This window comes from Stomoxys calcitrans, chromosome 3 (genome assembly GCF_963082655.1).
Source record: "Stomoxys calcitrans chromosome 3, idStoCalc2.1, whole genome shotgun sequence".
NCBI lineage: Eukaryota > Metazoa > Arthropoda > Insecta > Diptera > Muscidae > Stomoxys > Stomoxys calcitrans.
The window spans coordinates 121,677,134-121,700,811 of NC_081554.1; the positions used below are offsets into that span (position 1 = coordinate 121,677,134).

The 23,678-nt window shown below is 39.6% G+C and overlaps 1 protein-coding gene across 2 annotated transcripts in view; it reads left to right on the forward strand.

Moving 5' to 3' along the window:
• LOC106083885 (zinc finger protein 525) overlaps positions 1 to 23,013 on the forward strand; it is a 30,036-nt gene extending 7,023 nt beyond the window's left edge. The window contains exons 3-4 of one of the 2 annotated variants that reach the window (XM_013247177.2): positions 21,458 to 21,827; positions 21,876 to 23,013. In XM_013247177.2, the coding sequence (XP_013102631.2) occupies positions 21,458 to 21,827; positions 21,876 to 22,154 (649 nt within the window). In that variant the 3' untranslated portion in view covers positions 22,155 to 23,013. The remainder of the gene's footprint in view (positions 1 to 21,457; positions 21,828 to 21,875) is intronic. The other variant, XM_013247178.2, reaches the window with a different exon arrangement.
• The last annotated feature ends 665 nt before the right edge of the window (positions 23,014 to 23,678 follow it).

The following is a 23,678-nucleotide window of genomic DNA, read 5'->3' on the forward strand; positions in this document are numbered from 1 at the left end:
ACTCAGTCTTATTCCGCGTCTACGGCCTAAGACAAACATTCGTGCAAAATTTCATAACTCTAGCTTTAGCCGTTTGGGCTCGTCAGTCAGTCAGTAAATCACGCGTCAGAGAAGGAGCACTCTATGGAGACCCTCCAATCCTGAACCTTATCGATTAAATTTTCCAAACATATTGTCACATCTAAAACCTCCTCCCGAATCCTGTTAACAAAGGTAGCGTTGTTACCAATATTAAGTGTTATTAGGTCGTTAGTATTCAAGAATTCTGCCAGGGCTTGGCCCGCTTTTTAATGTTGGTACTACCCCCCGAAATGTGGTTGAGATTTCGCATCGCACTCTATTAGTACCTCATTTCCTATCTGTTTTGCTTTCCTCGCCAACCGTTGCAGCTCCGACTCGAAAGGCAGATAAATTGATGCCAGGTATGCTCCACCTGTGCCATCATTGTTGCATCCGACGTTGACAACTCTGGGGAAAACAAATAATTTTAATTTTTATGACGAATAACGCAGGTCCTCGGTCCCGAGTACCAGTGTTGGCATAGTTGTAATGGTTTAGTCCCGAAACTTAGTTCCGGGCCGTCCATTGCTTTTGAATTAAGGCAATATGAATCTTGCCCTTGCTGATTTCGTCCATCAGAGCGTGTGTAGCAGTCTCGCTCCGGCGAAGGTTTATCTGGATGATCGCAATCATTGGTCTTTTTGGGAGTGTGTAATGCTCTCATCGTCTACTCCCTGTTCTTTAGACTGTATTGAGTTTCCCGTCCCTGCACTGCCCGATGTTCCAATATTAGGATCATTGCCTATACTAGTCTTCCAAATCTTGAGTAAATGGGCTTCTTGGGAGTAGGTTATGGTCTCATTGTCGTTTCCTGTGCGTTAGTCGGCTTTGCGTTCTCTGTTACTGCATCGCCTGATGTTTCACCATTAGGATCTTTATCCATTCTAGTCTTCCTAATCTCAAGAAAGTCGTTGATGGTTTCGTCGTCGGGACCCTGTTCGTTAGGCTGTGTTGGGTCTCTCGCCCCTGAACCGTCTAATATTTTCGTATCAGGATCTTTACTTATCCTAGTCTTCCCATTATTGACAGAGTTGATGATAATCTCGTCGTCGGCCGCCTATCCGTTAGGCGTTATTCATCAATGCACACCACAAGGAGAGTTCCTTCCTGTTTCTCCTCCCTGTGGAAAACTTCCCATTTGTCTACGATCAACTCTTGGTTTTGCTTGTTTAAGACTTCCATCATGCGTTCCGTCGCAAATTCACCGCCCTAATCCTTGATGAAGACCGTCGCCTTTGTGAGCTGAGGGATGTCGATCTCTCTCACATAGTCGAGCTTTGCGCCTCAAGCAGTGTGGATACTTCCAACGAGATTTTTGACGGTATCAATGCATTCCGCTGACGCAAAGTGCAGCTTTAAGATGTCCCCTCTATACTTGCAGCTCATAATCCGTATGGGTGGACCCCCTTCAGAGTTCAACACATGATCGAAAACCCGTTCATTACTAAATGCTTCACTTGGGACCGATGATCTAGAAAAATCCTACCGGATGCACTGCTGATATCGTTTGTTAGTCTGACGACTGGTTACGCGCTTAAAGCTTTACTCTCGACTACAGGTGTCAAGGCACCCACACCTATAGGAGGGGCAGACAACATGCTGCGGATAAAAATTGCGGCCTAGGACCCTCAGTCGGCAGATCGGCCTATGTGGCAGCTGTATCTAAATATTATCTGATCTGGACGTGGGATGACGGAAGGCTAAAATGAACTCACTATTTAAAAATTCAGCAAAATCGGATAATAATTGCAGCTTCTATGGTCATAAGACCCTAAATCAGCAGATCTGTCTATATGACAGCTATATCTTAATATGGTCCGATATGAACCATATTTGAGTCGGATTTCGGGAGGCTTAAAGCCCACTGTCTCTAATTACCTTGAAATCGCCTGCGTATAGATGAAATGCAAGTCTGTGCAAAATTTCAGCTCAATATCTCAAATTTTAAACACTGTAGCGTGATTACAACTTGCGGACAAACGGACAGATACACGGACATCGTTAAATTTAGAATTCCAGGAATCTTTTCAGGGATGCCTTTATTCAACAGCGTGCTCCACATTGAAGTTCTCCAAATTGTGTCAAACGCACGCTCGAAGTCGATGAATAAAGGGTATAGGTGTGTATTAAGTTCTGCAGACTGTTCAATGATTGTAGGCAGGGAGTTAATGTAGTCGGCACAAGAGGGACGACTAGAATTTGTTCCTTCCTCAAAATGGTGCCGAGTGCAGGCGAAATACGCTGTGGATTGCGACTTGCCACCATTTTATTTATTACGTTTAGCTACATAATCCCCTCCAGTTTTTACACTGGACGAGGTCACCCTGCTTTGGGATTGTGACCATGATCCCCTTCTTCCATTCCGAGGGGGCAGAGTTTGTATCCGAGGCGTCTCTTATGATTGGGGTGATCGCTTGAGCTATGGGGTGTGCCCCATACCGTTCAGCAGGTATGTTATCAGGGCTGGTTTGCCGTTTTTCAGTGAGACCAGAACGGCTTCAATTTCTTCGCAGATGGGTGGGGTTGTAGATATACCCCTGCGTGGGTTTCGGCGCACAGGGCGACAAGGAGGGTCGGAGATTCCGACGTCTGCTGTTGCTGATCCTTCGGAGCTGAAAAACCCGTGCCATCGGTCTAATTGCTGTTCGGGTATTGTTAATTCGGATCCGTCCTCATCTTTTTTTTTGTCGTTGTACTTATATTGTTGCCGCTGATTTGATTAATTGACTCGTAAACACCACGCATGTTTCCAATACGAGTATTTGCTACATTTTCGGCTTACTCTGCCAGCATAGTAGAATATATTCGCTTATCTCTGCGAACTAGGCGTTTGGCCAGCGAGGCGGAGGCGCGATATTCAGTCCCGCAGAGCGTAACGTAGTCGTTTCGGATGTCTTTCTTCCTCTATAATTTCGTTGCTTATCCATGGTTTTTTGGATCATCTAGCAATGTCTATGATAGAGGTAGCCGTCTTCGTAAATGCTGCTGTTATATCAGCCCAACCATATTGTTCTTGTTAAGGATATCCAAGAATCGATAAAAAAACGCAGAATATACAAAAATATTTGAACACGTCTTTATTGAATAGGCTTTACGAAGAGAATGAAAAAATCTGTATTATATTCAATATACATACATATTTTTTTTCTACAATGAATGCAAAGCCTACATATAGGAAATATTATTTTAATAAACAAAGTTTTTCATTAGCAAGTAATTTCAACACTTCCCCTTAATGAAAAAATATTTATGTTTTTACTGCAATCCCAACTTCCCACTTAAATTTTGATTCTTCACCTTTGTTAGTGATTTTGTCAAAATATCGGCAGTGTTTTCATTGGATGAAACATATTTTAAGTCAAGCTTTCCTTCTTTATAAACATCCCTTATGTGATGCACTTTGATGTCAATATGCTTACTTCTTGAATGATAGACTGGATTTCTGACAAGCTGTTGGGACCCAATATTATCTCCATATAGTGTAATTGCATTTTTTACTAGTCTTGAAAATCCGATTTCGGTCAAAAGATTTCGGATATAGATTATTTCCTTAGCAGCTGAGGATAATGCCATATATTCTGCCTCAGTGCTACTCAGAGCAACGGTTTGCTGTTTCTTAGATTCGTACATTACAGCATCTCCGGCCAATATAAAGACGAAACCTGTGAAAGACTTCCTGTCATCTGATCCTCCTGCCCAGTCAGCATCAGCGAATCCATGCAATGGTTTACCACTACACTTGTATTGCAGGCTCAAATTGGAAGTTGCATTTAAATACCTCATGACATGGTGACATCCATTCAAATGCTCGATATGTGGATTATTGTTGAACTGTGATAATTTAGTAACGGCATGAAGTATATCTGGTCTAGTACAAAGTCCAATATACATCAAAGAACCTATAAGAGATTGAAACATTTTTGCATCAACCTTCTTACAATTACCACAACCATCTGTGCATTTCTTGAATTGTTGGCCAGGATCTAGAGGAGTGCTAACTTTTCTCACATTTTCCATGCGTGCTTCTTGCAGCAATTCTAAAATCATCTTTCTTTGCGAAACTTCCAAAGGTCCCGTTGGCGTCTTTCTCTTAACTTCCATCCCCAGAAAGTAGTCTATGGGTCCTTTATCCTTAATATCCAAATAGTGCCCAATCTTTGATTTAATTTTTTCTAATTCTTCCTCCTTTGAACTTGCAAGCAAAATATCATCTACGTACACAACGAGAATCACGATATTTGGTCCTTTGTTCAAAGTATAAACACAAGGATCTAGTGTGCACTGTTCGAACTCAACGTTCTTTAGAACTTCATTAAGCTTTTCGTTCCACTTCCTTCCAGATTGTTTAAGCCCATACAGAGCTTTCTGTAATTTGCATACCTTATGTGGAGCTTCGTTATTTTCAAACATTTCAGGTTGGTTCATATATATGTCAACATCAATTTCTCCGTTTAAATACGCCGTTGTAACATCTAGTTGATGTACGTACATCTTGAATTCTGCTGCTAAAGCCAGTAATAAACGAACTGTCGAGTATCGTGTTACAGGAGAAAAAGTTTCAGTGTAGTTTATTCCATATCTTTGACTACATCCTTTAGCGACCAATCTTGATTTATATCTTTCTATATTCCCGTTCTTATCATGTTTTAGCGCAAATACCCACTTACATTTGATAACAGGTTCATTTTCAGGCCTGTCGACAAGTTTCCAGGTGCCTTTTTGGATCATGGAATCATATTCCGCCTTCATTGATTCAAGCCATAGATCGCGGTCATTTCGGTGTTCGAGTTCATTAACTGATTTCGGAATTTCAACATTTTCATTTCTTATGAAGTTATTTTCAATCCGTCTTCCAGATCGTAAAACTTTTACATTTGCTTCACAAGTTCTTGTTTCTTCAATTGGTTGGTCTTCAGGCTCAACAGCAGATTCATGCATTATAACACTTTCCACTTGGTCAGTTTCTGGACTTTCATTTGCTTCCTCAATTGAATTATCCTGGATTTGCTGACTTGAATTAGATACAATAAGTACGGGCAGATTTTCTTCTTCAGTTGTTTTAAGGGTTTCAAATACATCACATTTTTCTTTTGTACTTTTCTGGGACTCTTCGAAGAATTTAACATCACGGCTTTTGTACATATTCTTCGTTTTTGGGTCAAATAAACGATACGCTTTCGATTCAGAACAGTACCCTACAAGTATGCATTCGAGCCCTTTTGCTCGAAATTTAGTGTTTCCAGGTCTCTTATTCAACCTGATTGCCTTACAGCCAAAAGTTTTAATATGAGCAACGGTAGGTTTCTTACTACTCCAGCGTTCCATAGGCGTTATTCCTTCCACGGCTACAGTTGGACTTCGATTTCTTAAATAAACTGATGTAGCAATCGCTTCGGCCCACAAAGACTCATCCAATCCAGATTCTATAAGAAGACATCGCGCCATCTCAACCACAGTTCTATTGGCTCTTTCTGCCACTCCATTCTGTTGAGGCGTATATTCGACCGTCAACTGTCGTTGAACTCCAAGTTTCTCGAGACATGTTGAATATTTGGTACTCAAATACTCACGACCATTGTCACTGCGGATTACTTTTAACTTTTTTCCGGTTTGTCGTTCTGCCATTGATAAAAAACTTACAAAGGCGTTATAGATATCTCCTTTGTGCTTCAAAAAATAGACAAACATCATCCTCGAGTAGTCGTCTATGAACAACGCAAAATATCGGGAACCACCAACAGATGTAACACTCATTGGTCCACATATGTCTGTATGCACTAATTCAAGGACATCTTTTGATGCTCTTCCGACCTTTTTTGGAAACGGTTCCGCATGAATTTTACCCTTACAGCAGACTGTGCATTCTAATTTTGGAGATACTTGTTTCAGATTTAAGCCATAGACCATATTTTGTTTTACCAGTTCCTTCAAACTTTGTATATTTAAGTGCCCATAACGTTTATGCCAAAGCGAGGTATCGTTATTTAGTAATTTGGCACACATTTGAGACTCATCCGTAGTTTGGTAGATGTAAAGTTGATCTTGCTTTCTTCCAATCAGCAAATCGGTGTCCCCATCTTGAACAATCACAACGTCTGTTTCGAAGTTCACAGACAGTTTTGCTTCCGTCAATTTTGCCACCGATAAAAAATTGAACTTTAGTTTTGGTACATACAGTACGTTACGCAAACATACGTTTTGATCATTTGTTTTCAAATATACTTGCCCGATTCCTTCAGAGTAAATATAGAAATTAGCTGCTAACTCGATTCTCTCCCGATGCTTTTTCAGCTCATGAAAAACTTTCTTGTCACAACTCATGTGACTGGTGCAACCGCTATCAAATACCCAGCAACTTGGAGGGTAGTTTTTACAATTTACTCCATTAAGCATTGCATTCGAGGTAGTACGTCCAGATTTACAATCGCGAGCCATGTGCCCTTTTTTACCGCAATTGTAGCACTTGAAATCTGGTTTTCGTTTTTCCGAATTCTTCTTTTTCCCTTTTGTTAAAAAAGCTTGTTCTTTGTGGCCTTCTGTGTAGACTTTACTTGCCCTTCTTTCATATTCCTCCATTAACTTGTTTTTCAGGGCCTCCAATGTTGGCAAAGAATCCCTGGATTCCATTGCGATTACGAAGTTTTCATAATCTTCGGACAAACTATCCAATAGGATAATCGACAAGAGTTCTTGGCTTATATTCACCTCAATTTCAGCTAATTTTTCGACTACATTATTGAAATTGGATTGATGTTCCGCCATAGTTTGATTTTCGGTCATCTTTGTCGCTAATAACTTGCGGAATAGATATATCATTCTAGCTGGTCCTTTGGGTTGAAATTTCTTTTCCAATGTTAGCCATGCGTCTCTCGAAGTTGGACAATTTTTAACCAAATTCAATTGCGACCTTTTCATACTTAACAGGATTGATGACAACGCCTTCTGGTCCTTATTTTCCCAGATTGTTCGACCGGCATCATCGGTTGGTTTTACTGCGGCTCCACTTACGTAATCCCATAAATCCGCATGAATTAAAACAGACCGCATATGGATTTTCCATCCATCATAATTCGCTTCTTCAAGCTTTTCTATTTGAAAAATCGACGACATTTTAAACGATTTTCCTTTCCAACAAATGTTTTTATTTTCTATATTTGCAATTCACTTCGCGATTTTATTAATCCTTTGATTCTGGGCCCATAACCTTTGTTAAGGATATCCAAGAATCGATAAAAAAACGCAGAATATACAAAAATATTTGAACACGTCTTTATTGAATAGGCTTTACGAAGAGAATAAAAAAATCTGTATTATATTCAATATACATACATATTTTTTTTCTACAATGAATGCAAAGCCTACATATAGGAAATATTATTTTAATAAACAAAGTTTTTCATTAGCAAGTAATTTCAACAGTTCTTTTGCAGTTTCGCCGTTAATTTTACCTTGTATTCGACCGCTTTTTCGAGGTCTTTTAGGTTTAAGAGGTTGTTGCTTTTTGTTTGAGTCCTTTTCACTACGGCATGTGATCACTATCGATATCAGCTCCTCGTCTATTTTTCACATCCATCAGCGAACCCAGAAAGGGTTTGGTGATACGTACGTGGTCGATTTAATTACGGGAATTTTGTGCCTCCAATAAAGAACCAGTTTTTTGCGCAGAAATCAACCAATCCGCCGCCATTGCCATCCCTCGTATCGTCAAGTCCTTGTATTCCTATGATTCACTGTAAATTATTGTTGTTATTGCCCACCTTGGCATTCTTTTAGTAGAGAGCGTTTCACTGAGTCGAATTGGGAATTGAATTAATCCTTTGATTCGACGTCGTCGAGTTCGGTTGGCGCGCAGGATTGTACAATAGATATTTTGAGGAATTTCGAATTTAATCTTGCCGTCATGATGCGTTCAGATATAGCAATGTGTGATAGAAGAGCTCGCTTTGCTTTCGGCGACAGTAAAAGACCGATCCCATTTATTTAGTGGATTTCATTGCCTAAAAAATGAAGTGGTAGCCACTTTGAAGATCCATAGTTTCCGGATCTCGGCCATCGTATTTCACATAAACCAAGGATGTCTAGGTTGTAGTTTAACATTTCGTTCTGGACTTGGTAAAATCTCGTTGCTTCTGAGAGAGTCCCGAATTTCCATGTTCAAGTCACAAACCATGTTTTATATCCATAGGTCGTCATCGGGGGGTTGTCTGTTTCATGTTGTTGTTGTAGCCACATTTTCATGTGGAAGTGGCGATCCTCGTCAAGCTCCAGTAGGTGAGTTAAGCTCGTTCCGGTCCAAAGAACCGATCGCCGCGGGAACAAGATGGCCATTAGTTATTTAAAGGCGCCAATAACCCGTCTTGTCATATCGAGCATCATAGGCACTCAGTGTTTGTGCAAGTGCCGGTGCCGCCCGGCCTCTCACTGAGAGTCTCCGCTCGATACCGCTGATTGTTCGCGACTGCCGTTGCAGCTACTCTGTATGGAGCATTGCACTATCCACAACCTGTGGACGCTCGCAGCTAAGCTTTTTGTGACAGCAATGAACACCACATAGATGGGACCTCATTGTTCCAGCCTGTGTGGTGGTCACAGCTATTCCGTGCCGGGTGTCAGTTTCAGTATTTCTTATTGATGTTTCCGTAATCGTGTTTTTAGATGTATGACGGGTTGGGCCATCGCATCGGTACCTAGCGCACAATTTTCGTTCGTATTATGTAAAAAAATGTTACTGTTCAAATTTTAACATGGTGTATTTTGTCAGTCACCATTTTTCTTGCTTGCTATGATGCTCTCCTAGTACTCTACTTGAACAATTTTATTAGTTTTATCTATCGGTGGTTGAGTAGATTTGATTGAACTCATGATTTCATGTTTGGTAGTCTTGCACGCAACATCTAGCCAATCAACATCACTTTATTAATGACAAAATAACGCAATAAGCATTACTGCACACCAAAAAGTTTGTCGATTAAATTAAATTAAAAACGTATAGAAAACACTTTTTTTATATGAAATACATATTTTTTACGACGAATTTTCTTAAAATAGTTATAAAAAAAAATTTAAAAAAAATTGGCCGGCTGCGGGATTCGAACCTGGGTTTGCAAAACTAAGTAAAACTTAAATGTTTTACCACAAAACTAACAATAGTATTATCAATATTAATAATAGCATAGCAATTTTTTCGTTAAAAATAATATTTTAAATCTTTACCATATTTTGAAACAAAAAAAAATAAATATGGCAAACGGCAACTTTATTATTTTGTTAAATATTGACCATATTATTAATTTTCGTTGGTTGTTGTTGTTTTATATGATCAAAAATTGAATTGATGAATTGACAATCATGGCATTGTCGCGTCAACAATAATAAGCTAAAAACTGACCAAATAAAATCATATCTTTTCTCTGCGTGTACCCGCCATATCTGATGAGCTTTCCCCTATCCACCATCTGATGTGAGAAGTATCATGGAAACTCCCCACGGAATTAAAGGATAAGTTTAATTCGGAATAGAGTCAACACCCGTCGCATTAGACCTAATCTTAAATAATATAAAGCTTATTTTCATCAATACACCTTAAGGTAAAACCATTTTCGTTGTCAGTTCCAAATAAATAATGAGAACTAAATTTAGAAGGGGATAGTAACAGTAATAAATCAGTGAAAGCATGAAAAGTTCGGCCAGGCCTTCCCCCTCTCCATGAATCGTATTTTTGAAGGTCTTTACCCAGTATCAATTTATAACCAATCAAAGGATAATATAAAAGGATTGCTTTTGACTATTGCGACCTCTGGGAGCTCTAGAAGTGCAATCGAGAGATCGGTTTTTATGGGAGCTATATCAGGTTTTATATGGCAGGTATGTTGTAGGTCATAACAGAAGTTATTGTGCAAAACTTCAGCCAAATCGGATAAGAATTGCGCCTTATAGGGGCTCAAAAAGCAAAATTGGTCGGTTTATATGGGAGTAATATCAGGTTACGTACCTATTCAAACAATATTTAGCACGTATGTTGAAGCCAACATATTTAGCACGTATGTTGCCCAACAAGTGCAACCGGGAGATCGGTTTATATGGGAGCTAAACCAGGTTTTGAAACGATTTGAACTATACTTGACACATTTGTTGAACGTCATAGTACAAATATTTATCCTATTTCAGCCAAATAAGATATATATGCGCACTCTAGAGTCTCAAGAAGTCAAAATCCCAGATAGGTTTATATGGGAGCTATATCAAAACATGGTCCGATATGGCCCATTTACAATCCCAACCAACCTTCGCTAATAGAAAGTATTTCAATATAATTTCAAGCCCTAGCATTACTCCTTCGAAAGTTTCGTCAGGATCAATATCATTATAGTTATCAACACAATCAAATTCTTTTATTCCCAAAAGATGGTTTAACAAGGTTGTTGTTGCTGTAGCCACATATTTGCATGTGAAAGTAGGGATTCTCGTCAAGATCGTTCTGGTCCTATAACCCGCCTTGTCAAATTGAGCATCATAGGATTCTGTTAAATAATTAGACCCAGGAACTCAGCGAATAAGTTGATGGTTTGGAGGGAGGCTTACTTCTTCAGGTGCAATGAATGGGGGTCCGTGTTGAAGTACTGCGTTTACTCGGTAGCTGCTCACCGCTTCTGCTATCGTGTCTGCGTGGGCACACTAACACTTTTGCAATTACACGCAAGCCCATGGAATTATTTTCTTGTCTACGTACCCAACAATGTGAGATAGTATATGTGTATCAGCGATCTAGAGATTCTCTCTTGCAGCGCTGAATCTCCCGCTCTAGATCATGTAATTTCACCCTGATATCTCTGTCCGGCAGATGCCTTTCTACAAGATAGTGATGGGGACGGTCCCTGCGATAGCAGCCCTGTAGATACCACTTAGATAGCATGTAGTTATGCCTTCGCACTGGTAGAATCTTTGTCTCCTGATGTAGGTGGTCCACGTGAGAACTGAGGAAAAAGCCCATCGCAATACGTATTGCAGCATTCTGACAGATCTGAATGTTATTCCACTGCGTGTAGCTCAGGTAACGAGTCCACACCGGCGCTGTGTAGTCAAAAAGGTTTCTTTGTCAGAACCCCAAGTCCTGACCTTGTTTCAAATTGCAGTGGTATAGGCGGTTGTCAAATGTAACCCAATTATTTTGGGATAATTGATGGACGGAATTCTTACGCCTTCGAATATCACATTCAACCTAGGTTGAACCTCCCTCGAAATGATTTTGTCTATAGAGAAAAAATTAAATTAAGTTTATTCTAAACACAAAATTTTAGCAACACTTATTAAAATTACAAAGTTTCATATTTATAATATTCTGGAGAGACAAAATTTTGATCAGCCGAGGACCACCTAAAGACAAAATTTCAGCGTAATATTTTTAAAGACAAAACTTCATCAGAATTTTTCCTAAAACAGAAGTTTAATAATCCATCGAAACATTCTCGAACGCCAAGACAACGGCAATGGCTCTCGCTGTTGTTCCGCGTACCCAGGCTCGAATCCTGGCAGGGCTCCGCCGAATTTTTCATTTTTCAAGTTCGGTTAGAGCCTGGGCACGCGAAACAACAGCGAGAGCCATTGCCGTTGTCTTGGCGTTCGAAGCCCTCAATACAACTTCCAACAGCTGCACAAAATCATGTGTAGTACGGAAGAAGTGTTATTTGCCACATACAAAATATCTGTCATTACACAAAAATACATGCATTGGGAAAAGTACAGCTAATAAGCAGGGTTGTCGAGCTTGGTTAATGTGGTAATTGTATCATAAATGCGTTTTCGCTATTAATACGATTTAAATACAATATACCAACGCACGGCCCTTGAAGGCATCACACCTAATATGGTTGAACAGTCTTCTACCCAAAGACGAAACGCGTCCCATAGTGGTTGGTGTGTGCTGCTATCTTTGGCTTTCCTTTTCCATTTTCATCTCCGATCATTGAGCTCGTCTCGAAAGAGAAACAAACAAAGATTGTAAAATTTAATTATCTTCGCCCTAACAGGCAAAAACTTGAAAAATAATTATTTTTTAAAGACAAAATTTCATTTCAATTTTTCTAAAGACTACATTTTAATGATTTTTATTTTCTAAAAACTATATTTCAGTGAAAATTTTTATAAAGTCGAACTTTTGCTCCGCCTACCTCGAAATTATTTAATAAAAATTCAATACAATTTTTGCGTCTGCACAATGCATTTTGCTACACTACATTTTGCTTAACAATTTTCAAAGTTTTTTTTTTATTATGCTCTTCTGTCCCAAACACAAAAACAAAATGAAAATTCACAAAATAAAATACAAATTGAAATTTTTTCTGTGTAAAGATAAAACTTAAAATACTTTTTTTTCAAGGCAAAATTTCAATGAATTTTCAATTTCAAAAGGCAAAATGTTGCTCAGGCCCGGGCGTCATTAAAATTATTTTTTCATAAAAAAAAATATTTCGATAAATTTCAAAAAAATCTTTTCAAACAAAATCATTTTTCTAAAATTTTTTCTATAACTTTCAATAAATATTTTTAAAGACAAAATGTTAACCCATTACGCCTTACCCTCGATTCTCTTGTCTAATTTGGATGAAATTTCATATTTTCATAATTTAGAGCATCTATATTAACGCAATCATTTTTTTAAAATTTCTTTAACGGCAATTCTTTGAAAAAAAAAATTGTTTACATTTTTGAAAAAATAAAAAATCTTTTTATTGTAAGTACATTGCAGTTTACAACAAAAAAATTATGTTTTTAATATTTTATAACCAATTAGCGAAGCAAGTCGGATTTAATTACATTGAAACAAAATAACACCTGCTGGCTTATCGCCATAAATTTATTTTTTAATATAGAAACCATCAAATGGAACAATATACTAAAAGGGATTCCAGAAATCTCCTTCCTAAAAATTTTTGAGAAATTTTTGTTGGATTTTTTTGAATGTAAAAAACTGCCGACTTATGACAACCCAATTTCCACAAAAACAACCTCATAACCACAAAAACATATTGTTTTTAACTAGTTTTAGTCGTCCACTTTACGCCAATCCCAATTTCATTAAGATACCTCTTTCCTAGCTCGAGATGGAATTTTTCTAAGACCGCTCCATTTTTGGGTATTCTTTTACCCTATCGTATTTAACGGGTTAATGACATTTTCTTTAAAAACTGAATCACCCAGATCAATTTATTGTACATTTCAAAATAGTTATTTCAAATGAAATCATTTCGTTTTTTCCTTGGAATTTTATAATTCACTATACAGTATTCCATGCAATTGATACGATGCTCATAGTGAGTTGGGATCGACAGCTATCAGTCAATAGCAAGCAGCATTGATTCTAGTAGAAATCTATTAGTTCTGTAGGCTTTGAACGTAGAGTTGGACACAGTGAAATAATTTTTAAATAAGTTTTAAATTTACTTTTTGAATTATTGACTTTCAAAACAAATCTTTTTACAATGAAAAATACGTGATAAACACCTTAAATAAGGAAATGTGTTAGGTAAGGTTAGGTTTAAGTGGCAGTCTGCCATCAGACTCACATAGACGTTTTCGTCCATTGTGATACCAGAAGAACAGAAGAAGGAAGAAGCCTTCTAGTTACTAACTTGCGAATGTTCACATCCGCCCAATCAGACAGGTTCCCAAAGAAATGAGAACCTACAGTGGTACTCCTTCTCACTGCTAGTGCGGGACACACACACAGAAGGTGTTAGGCCACATAGTTTTGGAATGGTCACAGCCCCCTCTTGTGACCATCTATCATTCGATGTCCTTCGGGACTGGTCCTTTGCTTACATGTCGCTAATCGCATACCCATAGATTCCAGTATCCATGGAATGTGTAGGGCAGTTCCTAGTCTCGCAAGCTCGTCCGCTTTACAATTCCCTGGGATACCTCTGTGGCCCGGCACCCAGAACAGGTGAATTTTGAACTGTTCAGCCATCTCATTGAGAGATCTGCGACAGTCGAGGGCGGTTTTTATGTTCAGAAACACGTTTTCCAGGGATTTAATGGCTGCCTGGCTGTCTGAGAAGATACTAATGCCAATCGTCGTAATGAAATTATATCTTAGCCATTCCCCCACTTCCTTAATGCAGTGATCTCTGTTTGATACTGCAGTGATCGGGTAACCTTTTCGACATGACCGGTTCTAGATCTTTAGAGTAGACCCCAAAGCCAACCTGGTCGTTTTGTTTGGAACTATCCGTATAGAAGTCTATGTAACTTCTGTTGCCAGGGTTATCGTAGTTTCAATCGGTTCTATCAGGAATAGTGGTGCAATACACACTGCCTGGAACATCAGTTATTGTATCAAGGATAACACAGTGTCCGTAGCCACCACATAACCAATGAGCAAGCTCCCTTAACCTCACGGCAGTGGTCGCTGCAATTTTTCTAGCCACAATGTCCAGAGGCATAAGATTTAGCATTAAACTCAGTGCATCAGATGGTGTCGTTCTCAGTGCGGCTGTGATGCACAAACAATCCATCCTTTGGATCCGGACCACAACACCATATAGCATTCTAGGTCTGACAACTGCAGTATATGCCCAATGCATGAGACGCGGTCTAAACCCACAAGTTTTGCCAACAGCTCTCTTGCAGGTGTATAGGGCAAGAGTTGCCTTTCGTGTCCCTCCATTCCACAGGTATATATGACATTCTGATACAAGCAGAGTAAGCCAGGGAACCAGTCTATCGGACACAGCTTGTAATTCAACCGGTGATGCATCATCAGGGCCAGGGAGTCAAAACTTTTTATCGCCCAAAGGATTTCCGACTTAGACACAATTTCCCTAATAGCTTCCTTTTTCGCCTTCGTGTGGTAGAGTTTTTTTGCTCCATTCCACAGGTATATATAACATTCTGATACAAGCAGTGTATATCTCCCTAAGCCAGGAAACTAGTCTATCAGACACAGCTTGTAATTCAACCGGTGATACATCATCAGGGCCAGGCGACTTAAAGGAGTCAAAACTTCTTATCGCCCAAGGGATTTTCGGCTCAGACACAATTTCCCTAATAGCATCCGACCAATTTGCCGGGAAAGTGTATCAACAAGTGTTTCCTCACTAGACATTGTCCATATATTCCCTGACTTCCCTGAATATACCCCACCGTAATAGGTAGGACCGGATTTGTTCTGAGCCTTTCTCAGCTCGCCGTTATATTTCTTAGCTCAGCCTTATAGATGTCCTAATCGTGTGGTACACTAGTGGCTTTTACTCTGTTGAAGAGTTTTCTTAAGTCCTTCCTTAGACCAACCAACCACCATGGCAGTCGCTGTTTGGCCCTTGGCTTGGTACTGGAACATGCTGACACAAGCGAGTCTGTCAGGGCCTTCGTGATCCGCTTGACTACTATGTCTATATCCTCCGTAGCTTCGGCTTTGTGCCGAAATTTATCCCAATCCGCTTTTCTTCTGTTTATGAAACGTGTGCCATATATAGGGAATCCAGCCGGTAATGAGACTTGTTTATTTCAAGGCTGGCTACTACTAAATCTTCAGTGCTTAGCGACGGAAGAATAAGAACATATAGACTACTCTTTGCAAGAATACAGGCTCTGAGTCTCCTATTCCCCGTACTCTTGAGTAGTTTAAATCCCGGAATTCTTAGTTCACGAACCATTCCTCCACACATCCACGGTTCTTGGATAAGAACAACGTCAAATCCCCCTGTCATCAGGAGGACCTTTAGTACCGCCGATGCGATGGTGGAGATTTATCTATAGAAAGCGGATCATAGTCAGAATTCAGAACTTCCACCACTGTTGTGTTAGCCTCGTCTTCTGATTCCTAAAGGAGTTCATCCTCACAAGATTCGTTAGATCTTGTCATGATGAGCTTCCCTACGCATCCAGGGGCAGGTGAGAAAGCTGTGGAACCACTCTCCCTCAGGACACTGGACACTTTCGGTGTGGACGATTCCTCCTTAGATGCTTCACTAGCTGCTGCTGTCGAAGTACTTTTTTTGTTCCATGCTTCTCCGCTGGCGCACACCTTGGGCCCAGTCTAACTGGATGACCCACCCATACAGGGCTTGTCGGGTCCCGTTTCGATGCCATCCCCTCCTGTCTCGATTGTGGCAGGGGGATTTTTAGTCTCCTGCAATCCGCCAGCGTCTCAATAAATATGAGAGCGATGCGTCTTCTATTATTCCAACCTCTTAAAGAACGTGTTGGTTTGCCGAGGAAGGCCGATAGCCTATGCAAATTATAGGCATGCGAAGAAAGAATAAGTTCGGCCTTGCCCTTAAGACTCGAACCAGGTGTCTTCGTCGAAAGTCTGTCGGCTAGTGGAGCCTGGAGCAGCCGCTTCACCAATCGAGGTGTCAGTAGCAGACATCATGCTACGGCCTGATACCACCGCCGCAGCTGTTGGGTCTTTGGAGTCCATTCTAAGCCTACTCCCGGGCTCTAGATCTGCCGCTTCACTGGAAACAGACGCAGATCATCACCCGCCTAATGGAAATCTCTATCGAAGCTATCCTTGAGTGACTTAAATTTTTCTTCCAAAAATAAACGTCCGCTCCACTCAACGGGAATGTGTTAAGATTTATATTACACTTACGGTTGTCGCTAGGTAATTTGAGATCAATTATTTATTTATTGCATCTACCGAGAAAAAATTAGTGGGCAAAGAAAGAAAAAAATTTACAACTGCAATAACGTGGAAATCTCTTCGTATTTCTGATTTCTAGTTCTACAACCTCTTCTTATTTCATCTCCAATAATTTAAGAAAACTTTAGGACTTATGAAGACATGATGCAAATTATAAGCGTATACGACATTAGTTAGCTGACATTTCTACCGGACATCTTTTCCTTCAAAATCAGATTATCGATCGATTTTAATAAAGTTCGGAGGAGAACATTGAGAACAATGCCAAGTTTGTAGTTGTTGTAGAAATTAGACCATCTTTAATTGTTTCGCCATGGGAGGAGAAATTAGCGGCATCATTTAAGCAGAACGTAGATGGCTCGTCGTTAAAATTGGTCAACATTTATTTTTGTTGTTGAAATATTTAACACTTATCGTTGCTTAATTTTTCTATTTGTTTGCGTAAAATTTTATGGAAATAAAAGCCACTTGAAACCAATTGACCAAACAAAGAATAAACTGTTGAAATCATAAAACTTGTTTGAGAGCATATTAAAATGAGCGCAGAAGAAAAAATTTCATCAAAATACTGAAGCTGATTTGCTAAAACTATCATTATAAAACTAAGATATTCGCAAAGATAAGTACATTTTGAAGGCTTTCAAAAAAAAGTTTGAGATATTTTTACCAATTTCACAGTAAAAGAAGAATTTTGGCAATTATCGATTTAAAAAAAAAGTGGGGTGGGCCCATATACTTTATGGGGTATTGGATCAATTTTTCGAGGTGTTACAAACGGAATGAATATATTAGTATACCCCCATCCTATGGTGGTGGGTATAACAAAATATTGGGTTGCCCAAAAAGTAATTGCGGATTTTTAAAAAAAGAAAGTAAATGCATTTTTAATAAAACTTGGAATGAACTTTAATCAAATATACTTTTTTTACACTTTTTTTCTAAAGCAAGCTAAAAGTAACAGCTGATAACTGACAGAAGAAAGAATGCAATTACAGAGTCACAAGCTGTGAAAAAATTTGTCAACGCCGACTATATGAAAAATCCGCAATTACTTTTTGGGCAACCCAATAAGTTTATTAAAAATTAATTAATTAAATACTTTGTGGGTGACTATTTTAGAACTCCTTAAAATATATTTTTATAGTCGAAAGACCTCCAGCGATGACATGTATTGCAAGGTTTAACTCTATTGCTTTGTTTAATATGACATTTCATAAGAGTTTTTAACGTATGCAAAATTGGCTTTGTTTTGTCCGTAAAGCCCGCGCTGCACAAGGTATAGAATTAAACTGAAGTGTTTGTATTTATTTGACTTTGACGAAATATTTTGTTTTGTTTTCTAACATACGGTAAGTGTAGTTAATTTTTGTATTCTGTTGTTGTTGTAGCAGTTTATTGTGTTCTATCTTTCTTCTGCTTGATTCTGTTGAGTGTCAAGACCCAGGAACTCTGCGACTAAGATGGGGTGCGTCCACAGGGATCTGGGTCTAAGTCGAGTGGGTCTGGCCGGGCAGTTAAACAGCAGTCGATTTCTTCGGGTGCAATGGGTGGCGGTTGTTTATACCCGCTTGATATGCCGCTTGATGTAGAGGTTCTCTGTTGTAGCGCTGGTAGGATCTTTGTTTTCTGATGGAGTGGTCCACATGAGAACTTAGGAGACAGCCCGAAGCAGTTCGGAGGGCGGCATTCTGACAGATCTGAATATTATTCCACTGCGTGTCACAAAGTTGACGAGACCACACTCGCGCTGCATAACTTACCACAGACCGGCCAATTGCTTTGTACGTGGTCAACAAAGTTTCTTTATCTGCACCCCAAGTGCTGCCAGCAAGTGACTTGAGGACATTGTTTCTACTTTTGACTTTATTGCAGATTGCTGTAGCATGTGAGGAGAATGTGTAAGAGCTGTCAAATGTGACGCCAAGTATTTTGGGACACTTGATGGTCGGAATCATTTCTCCATCGACCATCACAGTTAGCTCAGTATTCACCTCACGCGTGTTTGTAGTGAACAATGTGGTTGAAGATTTGGTGGCGGATATCTTCAGATTTCATGCAGCGAAATATGAGGCAAGCTCGTTGAGGTAGACGTTCAACCTATCGCAGATGTCATCAATGGGTGGAGGGCCTGATGCCATGATCGTACAATCGTCCGCATATGATACGATCTCTATGCCGTCTGGAGGGGGTTGAATGGAGGATAGGTAGAGGTTAAATAGTGCCGGAGATATCACCCCACCTTGGGGAACTCCCTGTTTCACTCTACGGTGTTTCGACTTCTTATCCCTAAATTCCACAAATGACTGGCGACTACACAGATAATTCGCGACCCATCGTTTCAGGCCTGGCTGGAGGGACGTGTTGGCGATGTCCTCAAATAATTTGGCATGGCTGACCGTGTCGAATGCCTTCGATAGCTCCAGTGCCACGAGGACCGTCCTATCACATGGCCTGGGTTGGTTGAAGCCACGGCAAATGTGTGTGGTGATGGCATGCAAAGCTGTTGTTGTGGTGTGCAGTCTCCGAAATCCATGTTGATGCTCGGCGAATGGAAATTCTTCTACGAGGCTCGGGAGGAGTAATGTCTCAAGCGTCTTTGCTACAGGTGAGAGAAGAGAGATCGGTCTGTACGACTCCCCCAAACTCGGGGTTCTTCCAGGCTTCAGTAGCGGGATCACTCTGCCCATTTTCCAGACATCGGGAACTATAAGAGTGTTCAATGACAGGTTGGGGACAGTGGTAAGGTACTCAACTCCAGGTGAATCAAGATTCTTCAACATCAATATTAATATTCCGTCGGGGCCCAACGGATGACATTCGTAACTTCGCCCACGGTAAATTGTGATGGCTGACCACGGAGACCACGAATACGGCGAATGACTCTCCTTGCCTTGTCACTCTCGGAATGCACAATAAATTGACGGTTGAACAACCTGGTGCATCTCTTCGGATCAGTCACGGTTATTTCGCCAAAAGTGACTGAGGTCCTGTCATCCCGTCTACCGGGGTTCGAGAGTGACTTAACAGTAGACCACAGCTAGCCTACACCGATGCCTAAGTTACATTTCTCCAAGTGTTCCAGCCACAAATTCCACTTATGTTCGTTGACTACCCTGGTTATTTTCAGATTCAGCTCGCTGATCCTGGGGTTAGCGGGATCCATAGCACGAATCCCATCACACTCGTCTGCGAGTACCACTGCTTGCGCCAGGAAATTGGGCCGCACTTGGGGTGTTCGACCGGCTGGTATAAAGCAAGCGGCTGCTGCGTTAATGATGTCTCGGAATTTCCTCTCGGCCACAAGCACATCAGAGGGGGTGGCAGTTCACTGAAGCGGCGATTGGTATACTCTCTGAAGCCAGTCCAATCGGCCTGGCTTCCGAATACGAGGACGCCGAAGACGACGACAACGACGCTTGTGACCCACTGCTGGCTATGTTCGCACAGCACCTTGCGACATAGCCAGTATGACTATACTCCCGTAGTGAAGATAGGCCAGAGCAAGATCGGAAATATACCCACTACATGCACCGGTTACACCTCACCGACTCCGACCGATGATGAAGGCGGTTCTGGCAAACCGAACAGAACCAGGGTCCGGGGTTCTTTTCAATCCCGGCACGGACCAGAAGCGTGCGGAGAAGGCATTCCGGGATGTGCCTCTCCCATGCCGAAAAAAGACGAACACGTACACTGAGGCGGCAGCCCTTGCCGATGAGGATTCCATCGGGTCAATCCGGTGCGTACAACCGGCTGCATTGGGATTGTATTCCTGTTGCTCAGATGATGTAAAACAAACGAGTTGTGGTGTTCTATGTTTAATGGCAAAAGTATACGCGAATGAAAATTCAAAACTTGCTCAGGCCTTATAAACGCCATTTAAAGCCGCTACTACGTTTTTTGAGGAAAAATGTCCGAAAATCATTCCTTTCGTGGTTTGACAAGGTAAACACGTTTTTTTTTGGGTTTCTTCGGCCAAAAATTTGTCATATAAAAATTAATATGGCACAAATCAATTTATCAGCTGCTTACGTGCATGTGTACACACGAATGTGAGTATGTGGACTGTATTCAAATTCATAAATAATGAATGAATGAATAATGAAAACTATTTAAAAAGAAACGAATGCAGCTTTTATCTGTAAAAATCATTATATTTTGTATTATTTTCATTGGAATAAGTTAAATAAGCACAGCTTTCCGTTGCCTTTGCTAGCATCTTCCACTTGTATCGAAACAATGTTGTTGTAATTGCAAGACCAAACACGTTCTTTCACAACCGTTATTACATCGTACAGATTTATTGCAATATATTGTTATGAAAGAAATAAGAAGAATATTTATATTTATATACAAATACTTTCTTATTTATACATCCACAAATACTAAATTTTTTTCCACCCCGAGTAAGTACATGTGAGCAAGATCAAAACAATGTTATGGAAGTAGATGGTCCTTCTAAACATGGACAGTAGGCAGGTCTTGGAATGCTCTATCCAGTAATATAGGGTATTAGTCAAATATTATCATTTAACTAATGCGGCCATTTAAACAATAACAATTTTGCTCCTGAAAAGAAATTTGGCTACCATGACCACATAGAAATGAACACAAGTGTGCTGAAAACACATTACAATTCACTTTTAAGAAAAAATTTTGAATCACATACTAACCTGTCGCAAAAGATTTAAATTAAAGTTTATTAGTATATAACACAAGTATATATGTATTCCACTTATCTCTTTTATTCAGCTATGCCAGTGAACGGGCTTTAAAATATCACCGTAATCAAATACATAATCTTTTATACGCAAAAGTATGTGAAATCTGTGGACAGACGTTGCCAGATTCCACATCGCACAAGCAACACATGATAAGGCATAATCCCAACCCAGTCAAATGTGAAGACTGTGGCCTTTTAGTAACCAGTAAAATAACATTGGGATACCATAGGAAACTTAAACACCCTGAGGGAGGAAATCGCGAGTACACCTGCCCTTTTTGTCAGAAAATATCGCCAAATATTCGAGCTCACAAAACTCACGTAAAGGATAACCACGACCCAAATAATAGATTTGAATGTAATATTTGTAACAAAATATTTAGTAAAAAGTCGCTTAAGGTAAGAGATTAAGAAATGTTAAAATATTTTAATTTGAATTTATAAAAGGATTATTTTAGCGTCACCTGGAAGCGCATGCTGGAAGTTTATCATATACCTGCAAATGGTGCCCAAAACAGTTTAACACAACCAACAATATGGGTTACCACCACAAGAAAGCGCACCCCATTGAGTATGAGGAGGAGCTACGCAAAAAATATTCGGGAAATTTACCTCCCAAAAAGAAGTGATTTAATATTTGTAAACAAAAATTTTAATATATCGTTGGAAAAACATACATTGACTTCTGAAATTCAGAATACGACATTGATTTCCGCTACATCTTAGCTCTAGTTGACGTTGAAATTGCATTTTTGAAGAAAAGAGAGGGAATTTTCTTTGAAAAACAAATTAACCTAATAGGTTGTTAATTTCATTTATATTTATTGCTTGTTGTTAGAGTTGCAAATGCAAATTTGCCCATGGACATCCCATTAAAGAACAGGGGCAAACTTCTACATATCAACGAGTGCTGTCCGATTTGAGTTTAAGCTCAATGGCAAGTGGTCTCCTTTTTATAGTTGAGTCCGAAAGGCGTGCCGCAGTGCGACACCTCTTTGGGGAGAAGTTTTTTTTCTTTTCTTTTTTTATAGTTACATATATTTATTTATTTAGAGGTACTAGCAATCCCCCGGCCCGCTTCTCTGCTCCCCTTTTAGTAGTTTTAGTGTTGGACTTCCAAAAGCCCATGTAGTCACAAAAATTTATAAAATTAGGAATCTGAGTATGAAATTTCAGAAATGTGTCCACTTCCGTAAAGAACGTAGCAAGAATAAAATTTTTTTTTACCACTAAAATGTTTTAATGCTCTATTTTGACAGTTTTTGCTCAATCGGTTATGAAAATATAGGTGTAACCATATCCCAGTTGTGAGAGCTATAGCTCAATCGGTGCAAAAGTACCTAAATTTACGAAATTTCTAGTCGCCAAATATATACGGTCAAAGTGTAACTGCATCCCAATTTTGAAATCTTTAGCTCATGTAAAAGAATTTAATGTTTTTTACGTTTAAGTTGCCAAATATATTGTTTGAGACTGTAATTTTTTTTACGGTCTTTTATTTAAAAAATAAAAAAAGCGATGATTTATGGGTCGATTATTGGTAAATTGTCGTATTTAATGAGCACCAAACATTTTAGGGAAATTCCTTCACCTTTTGTTGCCATTTTGTTCACTTTAGCAAGAGAGAGGGTAGAAGCTACTCCATTTTCGCTAGAAATTTTATTGCAGTTCGGAGACCTTTTGTCAGCTATTGAGACGGCCGAAATTGACCCATGTTATATTTGGGTCTGGGGTAAAGACTAGTGGAGCGCCTTCTAAAAAGTGTCCTGGGGTGAATACATCCAAGTGATCTGAATGTTCTGAAAGAGGACACAATGGGCGAGAATTTAAGATAACTGATATTTGGCATACTAAAGACCTTAGCTCATTAAGTGTTAAATGTTGAGTCCAACAGCTCTGTAAAAATTAAATTTGGCGGACTTTGCAGCTTCTTCCCAGAGCCCTCCGAAGCGATTCAATTTGTAGAAGAATGGTCCACAAAAATTGACAACAGTTGTGTGAAGAGGCATATTCGATCTAACTCTATCCGAAGGTAAATTACCTATAATGTGTTGCATTAGTTTTGGCTTCAGTTTGAAGTATCGAACACACTTGGATATAATAGAGCTTACCAGTTTTCGTCCACCAATGGGTCAAAATTGTTGTCAAATGGCTGCAAAAAAACATTGCTGCATGCTGGCAGCAATTAAAATGCATAACCATAGAGTTGGTATTCTATTATTCTGCTTTCGGAGTAGCAGCTGAAATTTT